At 36.9% G+C, this 10,199-nt stretch overlaps 1 protein-coding gene across 2 annotated transcripts in view; it reads right to left on the reverse strand.

Annotated features, from left to right (window-relative positions):
• Positions 1–10,199, reverse strand: part of LOC144209770 (junctophilin-1-like) — a 28,318-nt gene that overhangs the window by 8,827 nt on the left and 9,292 nt on the right. For both annotated transcript variants that reach the window (XM_077736266.1, XM_077736265.1), the window contains one exon: positions 798–916. In XM_077736266.1, the coding sequence (XP_077592392.1) occupies positions 798–916 (119 nt within the window). The remainder of the gene's footprint in view (positions 1–797; positions 917–10,199) is intronic.

Consider the following 10,199-nt stretch of genomic DNA (forward strand, 5'->3'; position numbering starts at 1 on the left):
CAGACACTGTATAATGAATGGGTCTGCTTTTTGCCTTCTTCATACAACAGGGCATACATATCTTAAAATAGAAACATGGGTCACTTCTTGTAAACAGTCACATTATAATCTTATTGGTAGCCACCTGATGGTTTAGTGAGTCACTTGCCTGAGTTGTACGTGCAATCGATTCCTGCTCGGTGACGGTATAGTTGTGAATGTGAATGGTTGTCTCTCTGTTTGTGTGCTCAATAGCTGACTGGTGACCAGTCATGGATGCTTTCAATAACAATCACTAAATGAATGACTTAATATCTATACACAGTGTGGATAAATGCATATAAAAAAAAATAACATATAGTATTTCTATTGGTCTTAAACTCAGTTTTATCACTCAGGCTGAAGTAACCAGTCCGCTTTTAAGAACAAGCCTTAGAAAGCATAGACAAAGCTCCCAATACAGCTTTGTCTTTGGCACAAACACAGAGCCTACATTGTATAACATCTGAAACCCTCCTTAATACTTTTTGTCTGCCATTTCAGTACTTTAGCTTAGCAACTGACATTTTTATGCCCTACACATGCACCCATCTAAAAAAAAATCACTCTAATTATAAATGGAGAACATTTTTTGGAAAGTGTTAAACACAAGAAGTGTGTTCCTACTGGTATTCATACTTCTGCCGATGACCCCTTTACTATATTAAACAGTTTGAACATTTTCAGATTATTTCTATGTATGTACACAAATTTGAAGTATGCAAAAGTGAGGACAACATGATAAGAAAATAAACCCAAATGATGCTGTTAATGTTCACCTGGTTGGTAGAAATTGGGAGCAAGCTCCCGTGCAACAGCTCTGGCGATCTCGGCATCTTGCACTGCAGATATGCCTGCCTGGTCTGCAGCCTCGCTCTTAGTCCTGGCATGGGCCGTCCTAGAAGGAAAATAAATTTGATTGTCATAAAATAACAAGTAATCAAAAACGTTTTCCAATCACAAAAGTGAGTGCATCACTCCCTTTGACCTGGGCAATGTATGTAGAATAACAATTTCAGTGGAATAATGTGCCAGATTTATTTTCATCTTCCCCCGCTTTTTTCGAGGTCAGCTCGCAAGGGTAGAAGTTTCAGCAGGGAAGCCCAGCCTTTCCTCTTCACAGCTATTTTATCTAGCTCTTTCGGAAAGATCCCAAGCTGTTCTCGAGCAAGCCAGGAGACATAGTCTCCTCAGGAAGTTATGAACATAATCGTGACATAGAGCAGCCTTGGTGGAGAGGAAGAGTGTCCAACCCACCTTGAGAAGAATGGTACCAGAGCCCAATCTCTGCATAGAAGTGAGCCCGACTACATAGCGCTGGAAACATTACATTTATGCTGTTATCTATAAAAGATGTATGCTGAGTACTTAGTATTTTTGCAAAATAGCCTGCCCTCCAGTTTGTTATACACTTTTTTACAATCCATCTTTGCCCTACATATCTCTTTTTGGGATTCTAATGTAACCCCTTGTGTTTAAATCTCAAATCCAGAACCAGATTTTGTTTTCAAAATGGAGTAAATGCTCCAAATATAATCCAGTAAGCATGTGCTGAACATGTGATGAATTCCTAAATGTTCTAGCACGGGCATTAACGGAAGGGTAAAAAAAAAAATGGAAATCTATCCAACTGCCAACACTAAAAAGTGATCACAAATCCTAAGGCTAAAACCATCATATAAACCTAGTTGTGTTCTACTATACTTATGCCCATGTCCAAAAGTGCCAAAATGGAGGAAGAGTATTATTTTTTTGACAACAAGACAATTTAAGTATTAGCAGTTACAGTTAATGTAACATGAATATCTTAACAGCACTTTACCAATAGGCAAAGGTAAAAAATAAGGTGCATATATCCTTTAAATTCCCCCAAAACGGAATGTGATCAGGCAGTGTGTCGATCTTTTGGTCAGAGTGACCTTAACTCTATTCCAGACATGTTGCACTGAGGGATGTCCTGTCTGTGAGAAGCTCTTTGTTAAAAAAACTTGAGAAGCCACATGCCAATGGCTTGGTTTCCTACCCCCCCACAGAAGAAAAATTAGTGTATGACACAGAGACAAAGTACATGCTGTGGTTGTATTTGCAGGCAGCCTGCACTGTCTCTTGATAACCTGGTCACTCAACGACGGTAGATGACAATTTAAAAATAAAAATTCACTGGGAATTTAGCACCTTTTGAGACACTGGCCTATTTAACATGCAGTGAATTTTATTGTTACTGTAAAGCATGTTGCAAAGCTGGGAAACACTGGGAGGGGAAATAAACGGATTAAGCACATAGTGTTTCAGAAAATATTTTAGTTTAGTTACACTTTACACTTCGTAAATTATGGTAATTTATTGCAAAAGCATCTATTTTATTTCTCAAATCCAGTCCAATGCTGACTATCAACATATTACTATTGAATGGCTAGTCAGTATGAAAGTTATATGACATGTAGACCATAGACATGCTGTCACAAATACGAGCACAAGGACTTGCGAAGGTCTATTTCTGAAATGTGTGAAATGTGCAACTGAAAAAAGCACAGAACTGAATACACTATGAGTGTAAACAGCATGGTGGTGATAGTCATACAGCATTGGAATAGTTCCTTTTAGGTAGAGCGCTTAGCAAGTCCCGGAAACGACACAGACTGTTCCTAGACAGGATGTCTGCGGGTGGGAGGTGACAGGCAGAGAAAAATTGAAGGCACAGAAGAGGAGAGTGAAATGGAAGGTGACAAAACACGAGTACTTGAGTTTGGAGATGGTGACGTGGTTAGGTGTATCATTAGCTGACTTGAGTATGTGACAATATCTTTTTTTTTTAAATAGTCAACAATTTAGTTCTCTATTTTTTTAAAAAATTCAGATCTACGTTAATTGTAGCATTAAAGACACTCTTTGAATTATATCAATAGTTATTGATCTGATGACAAATTAGTCTGACAACTGTAAATCTGAACATAAAGATACAATAGGTCAAAAATGTCAACTATAGACAATAAATAGAAACCTGTATATATATTTGTATTCACTTGGAATTCTAAGAACAGCTTGCTTCTGCACATAAAGCACCAGCTGTTCAAAAGTCTTTTCGGACCCTACAGGCACACTGCACTCACTGATTATACACTGGTGTTGGTACCAAGTAAATGAAGGTACAATATTAGTCCCACACGCACGAGACACATGAGCACACTCCCACACAGGCACACTGAGCATTTCTAATTTTATTCTACGCTTACATTTCAGTCCTTGCTCAGAGCATTCCTCCATAAATATTTAAGTGGCCCCAATGAGTGTGCTTGTCATTAAGCTTCAGTCCATCACTCATCAACTGGGGTATGTTCTATGTGGGGATGCACCTTCTCATACACATGCTGACACAGTTTACCCCCGATCCCCCCTACTCCAAACCCTGACCATCTCATTTTCTCCGTCACATATCTCCCCTCTGTCCAAGATGATAAGTGGAATGCTGACTGGTCCAGTGTATAATAAGCTAGAAGATGAGTCTTGACCTGGACTGTGGTACAAATCAGCTCTGGAAAAGCTCTCGTTATCCACCATCAATCTGAGATGTAGAAATTTTTGTTTTTTTTAAATACTTGTGTTGAATGTTAGGTCAGATTTCAAGCACAAGTGCCACTTGAGTAGCTCCATTGGAATGAAAAACAGTGAAAGGGTATTCCAAAGCATGAAGAAAACGATATACTAAGAAGGGGGGAACACTACATTGGCAGGAATCTGTATTCATCATCCATTTCAAATGCTACAAATACAGGATGATGACAAATCTGTTTTCCCAAAGAGTGAGCAGCAGTCACTAGTGTGTTATTGGCTCAGCACGATTGGAACCCTGAGTACTAAATCATCAATCCAAGTCTTTGCCTTCGTCTGTATCTATCAACACTTGTTATTAAGGTTTATGTCATGCTAATCCAATATTCATGAAGCAAAACTAAATCTATTTGAGACGAGCAAAAACAGCACTAGAATGATTTCTAATTTATTCCTGTGATAATATCCCACATGGGGGGCTCATGAGCTGATTACTGTAAAATGAGACACTTAACTGGGTAAGACGAGAGTGGTTATAAGACGATAAGGTGACTTCACTCGAAATAGGAGAGCATTTTGTACATTGACTAATAGACCTGTAACAAGTTTGTACTTTTACTAAACAGGCTTTAAATGTGTATCAATTAAAGCCCTCCATACAAATTTTAAAGAAGGATTTATGACCACAATCATAAAAATGTCTGCACATGTCGATACTTTCAAATCAAGCGTAATGTACATGTATTTGTATGGTGCATTTGCAGATGTTTAAGGTTGGCGAACATGCACCCGATCTCAGTGGGTGCTGTTGAGAGGATGACACTGTACCTCTCGGCTGACATGATCCCTTTGCTTTCATGAGGGGAGGGATCGAGCTAGCAGTACAGATTCACATTGCTTTTTATGTCAACACTACTGGTGAAAAATGAGCACAGCTGATGCAGCTTATGACAGCACAGAAGTGGAAAGGACTGACTGTAGAGAGAAGGCTAAACCTTACAAAAAGGGGAGGTGGCAGACTGGTAGATGACTAAAGCTGAACATGACTGGATTCAATTTGATTTTTTAAACTTTGTCCTCTACCATTTAAGTTTGACACCATTAAATAAGGTTCCTCCCTATCTTCTAAAACAACTGATTATACATTGCCATTAAGATCAGCACTGACGGAATTATGACCAAAGTCCACCTGTGTGGAGTTTGTATGTTCTCCCTGGGCCTGTGTGGGTTTCCTCTGGGTACTCCAGTTTCATCCCACATTCCAAAAACATGCATGGTAGGCTGATTGGACACTCTAAGTTGCCCCTAGGTATGGGTATGAGTATGCATGGTTGTCCTTTTCCTTGTGCCCTGTGATTGGCTGGCCACCAATTCAGGGTGTCCCCCACCTCTTGCCCGAAGACAACAGGGATTGGTTCCGGCACCCCCCACAACCCTAATGAGGATAAAGCGGTTAAGAAAATGAGATGAGATAAGAGAAATGTCTTGCAGTTCTGGTCAAATGTTAAGTTATATAAAGTGTCAGAGCTCCCACAATGCTCCAATACCAACACCAAACGGGTCGTAGGAGGACTGTGGAGTCCAATACCTATTTTTAAAAAAAACTTGGCGCTGAGATTGAGGACAGCAACTATAATGTTTAAGAAGCTAAAGTTGGAAGGGATAGGAAGTAAAGTTTCAAAAGATAAGGTTGGTTAGTTTCTATCATGTCTATGCAATAATATATATTATTAAATTGTCACATTTTTTAGTAGGAACTTGTTGCATATAAAATACTAAAAGATAATAATGATGCAATATTAATTTTAAAATATTGTATCTTCACTAACTGTACTACAGCATATGGAGAATTATCTGTAACTAATTAAGCGAACAGGAATATTAAACTTCAATCTGATATGTAGTTAAGTAAAGTTCTCCACTACTGCAAAGTAAAACATTAATAATAGATACATAGCTAAATTGATACAGCTGTTTTCGTGTTAAGGACTAATAACGACGATGAGCAATGTTTTCTGAAAAGCTATAGAAATGTGCTCATTAAAAATTAAGTAAGAAGTAAGATATTTTTATATAAGTCGCACCAGATAAACAATGCACATTGAACAGGGGCAAAAAATAACTTGCACTGGAGTATAAGTCGCATTTTTGGAAGGGCAATTTTGCATCCACTTTTGCCAAAACTATGACTTTTCTGTGGCAAACATACTAAATAGAAAATCTTTGCATCCTCAACAAATATAGTATTGTGATTAAAATCAATGTATCACAGTTTGTGATTTTTCCATCTTGATTGTGTGTCTGATTCAAGACCAAATTTATTCCAAACCAAATCATCAAACGGTGATTGGCGAACAACAATAATGACAACAGTGATGGAGTATCCGTGGCAACCGGCAGCACCAACACTTGAGGAAGCGGGCCAAGCAGGCATCTGGTGTGTATTAATGAATTTGCAAATGAACAAAACCCACGCAACAGCCTACTGTCAGTCGTACACTGCCTTTGCAACACAAGCATTGATCTTCTATATCTAAACAAGGTGCACATGGTACCTTGTTAAGCATCCTTACTTGGAAGTGTAAAGGTCACATTGCCAGGCAACCACTTGAGTTTAAGGAACATTTTAATCATGGTCAGTGCATGCACACGCACGCTTGACCTGCTGGGAACAATCTGCGTATGTGATTACATGCCGCACGTAGGGATAGGGATGTGGAAAAGCAATACTGTGAAGCAGCAAGAGACCTGATAACTCCATAATCCAATCCCGCAACATCTGGAGCCGCAGCCTCCGAGCCAGCCAATCAGGGAGGCTGAACAGAATTGACAAATCCGCGTTCAAATCCAGAGGTTACAGATAAACAAAAACATGCTAGCAGGTGGAATGAAAAACCAAACAAATAAACATACAAAGTATTATGTAACAGACACTGGAGGCAAAGGAGTTTTACTAAGAAAGGCAAGTCACAAAAAGAAATATTAGGTGATTTTGACCTGCTTAAATCACATTTTAATCTTTCTTAGCCCTTACACACCTGAGACTTTTCGTAAAGATTGTCTTCAAATTAGAATTTGATTCTGTTAGGTGCATTACACTAGATAAAACACTTTTTTTTCACTTAGAGGCTTTACTTGTTTACAGTAATCCCTCGAAAATCATGGTTCATGTAGACCAAAAACGGCCGCAATAATTGAAAAATCGCAAAGTAGGGTCACCCCTATTATAGGTACCTTTTTTTTCTCCAGTGCTGAGTCCTAGGACCTAATGGGTTCCGCTTGCGAGTTTCAGTGTGGATTTTCACATAATTAATAGTAGAAAAAAATCACGAAGAAGTGAATTCACGATAAGTGAATTCACGATAACCGAGGAAAGACTATTTTTCTGTCTTAGTTTTCAGTTCCTTCTTTTTTGAGTTAAGATGCTAACAAAATGCACTGCCTCAGGTTCAGGAAAGCTGTTTTTTCTTTAAACCAAAATAAAATAAAAAAGAGCCATGGTAATTTCAAGGGAATATTATACAACATTTTCTCTTGGACTCCATATGACTCTCCCTCTAATTATCTTCCAGTGTGGCTCGTTGAGTCACCAGCATTCTCTTAAAACTACCCTCTGAACATTCTCACAGCACTCAGTGTAATGGTATGTTAGTGGAACCTAATGCCATCACTGTTACTTCAGACCTATCCCAAAGGAATAACCTTTTGTAAACGGTATGCTTTGCCCTACTAGAGTAAACTATTTTATAATATCATATTTCACTGACGGAGAGCCATGTCTCAACAGTTGCAACAACTTATGCATCTTCCCAGAAAATTACTATAAATTAGTTTTGTCCCTATCCAATACTCAGCATTGGTATTGGTGTATAATAAGGCTATTTTTAGAGTCTTGTATTTCAATTGCTTCAAATTAAACAACTATAGGCAACAATGTCACTCTGTGAGACTATTGGGAACGATAGATAGTAAAAGGGCATCATGTAACATTTGTAAACAGCGCATTTGTTTGGGATATATCATGGGAGGTTTACTATAAAACATAAAATTGAATTTATTATTTAAGGTTGCGTCACCCAACAAACCAATTGGACACAATTTTTAAGCATCTTTCAATGATTTTTAAAAAAACATTTTTGTTCAATTTGTTGTATTCATTTAATATACTGAATACTGCAGCTAGATTGTTTTCAAATTTAAAATGGGAGCTTAATTTCCTACACTATACTACTTTTGAGAACACTATATAACCAAGACAACATATTTATTTTTTTGTTTAAATGTATGTATATAATTTGTTTATACCAATAATAAAATCAGCCACAATTAACAGGTCATAAGGTAATGGAATGATTAATTGCAATACATGCATAGTATACATATTTCTCAAATAAGTATATTAGATAGTTGCAATTCAAATTACTCGCAAAATAAATACCTCTATATTTTGTGACCTCACAAAATGTTTATATCATTGTGGCTATATAATGTGTGTAATACACAAAATGTGGCACTGGTCCAACTACTGTGATATTTCTCTCTATTTTGAAGCAGTAGTTAGCACTGTCTAATACTGTATTTAAAAAAAAATTGAAATAAAAGGTGGTTACAAAGTTGAGCTACATTGATCACTTTTTTCAGAATCCCAAATGTTTAATTTGTCTTTTATTTACTTTTTGATTAATTTAATTTTAGTTAGTTATTTACCAAATGTGCAAGTGCACATAATGTAATATGCATCACATTTGTGAGAGATGATAGTGAGAGTGAAGACGGCCTCTTATATCAGTGGTGTATATATTCCTGGCTGGTGCTGATAAGTCAACTGATGCCTTGCCTTATTTAGTCAGTACACACTGTGCTGACACACGCTGAAAGGTTGCGTGTGCGTGTAAGATTGGAAACAGACTGACACAGTACGTTTAAAAAAAAGTTATTTATTTAGTTCTTTACACATTCCTAGACAGCTCACGCAAAGATTTCACTGCAAAACAAAATAATATTCTTTTTGTTAATTTATCTGTCTTATAATCAGGCTATCTTAGCCAATTTTTAAACGATTATAGTTGCATATAATAAAATTATTATGGTGACATTTCTTGATTCTTATCTTTAGCTACTCTGACCTCTTCTGCACTCACTGGTAAATATAGTACATATATGGTATGTGTTCAGTAGTTTATTTACCTATAGTTTCATGATTTGTTTTCTTTTTCTTTTATTTATTAATATATTTTTAAACAACTTATTTTAATTTCCATTTTATTTTTTGTCATTTGTGTCCATCTACTACAATAACAATATATATTTGTTATATCACAATGCAGAACACAATTTTAAAATGTAATTTCTATTAGTATTTTATACATTTGTGCTAATTATTTAAGGTATTTCAATAAATTAATTGTTGCAGTCTTGCTGGCAGTTGTGCATGCAGCAAAAAAGGAGAATATTTATGTGGAAAATAATATTTCTGAAGAGTTCTACAAGAAGAGTTCTCATTAGTTGTAGCAAAAGCAAAGTAATAAAATGCCTTTTGCCAATTTAACCTTTGGTAGACTACTTGGTGGACAAAATAAGCCTTATATAAATATCATTCATGCTTTGGAGAACTGAGCTGCTGGTTAACCTTTTACCAGTGGCTGTGGAGCAAAAAGTGCAATCAAATGGAAGGTGGACTACATACAATTTGACCACCCAATGAAAGTGTGTAGAGCTGTAAGGTAAACAATTATGAGAAAATACGGGGAAATACCCTTAAAATGCAATTAAGATGACATTTGTAAGCATGAATAACACTAAACTCCATCATCTGTACCTTTACCCTATGCATGTCCTCCTTAGCATCCATTGTTTATTTTTTTTTAACTGCTGATCCCATTTAAGGTCATGGGTGAGTTTTTGCTTACTCCAGCTGACTAAGTGAGAATCAAAGTACACCCCGGTCAGTCATCATTCACACTCCCATTCAACCCTTAATAATTATCAATCAGACTAAACTGCAAGCTTTTGAAATTTCAAAAATGCAAGCCCTGGTGGAACATGCAAACCTTGCAAAAAAAATGGGCTGATTTTAATTCAGAACCTCCCAGTGACATGCTGACATATTCAGTCATTGCTTTACCTGGCCTCAATCCATCCATGATATTTTCCTCAGAAGATGAACAATGGATAAACTCCATTCCCATAACAGCCAGATTGTAGATGAGCTGATTCAACTCCAGTCAGAAGATCACATGACCAGAAATGGATCAATATGGGTGCATCTTCTACCGCGCAGCGTATAATGAGTCTTATGTAATTTGCTTTCAGTGTTGCAGCCTGTCGCTGGCTGACTGACTGGCTTTCTTTTATTAATTTATTTCTTCTGTACAAGCTCCCTCACCAATCAGCGAAGGTAAAACAACAAGGTTGTAAGAAATAAATAAATAAAAGCTTGTATTGAGCTTTGCGGCTGTACTGTAATTTGATCATCCAATACACTACAAATGGAGCTCAGTACCATAAACACAGAGTATAAAATCCAAGGTTTTCTTGTTTTACATTGTTATTCAAATGAAATATTTTTTTTGGTTTTTTTTTTGTGCATTTTGGTGGTTCTACTCAATATATCATCCCAAATGGTTTCGCTG

Source organism: Stigmatopora nigra, chromosome 16 (genome assembly GCF_051989575.1).
Source record: "Stigmatopora nigra isolate UIUO_SnigA chromosome 16, RoL_Snig_1.1, whole genome shotgun sequence".
NCBI classification, from domain to species: domain Eukaryota; kingdom Metazoa; phylum Chordata; class Actinopteri; order Syngnathiformes; family Syngnathidae; genus Stigmatopora; species Stigmatopora nigra.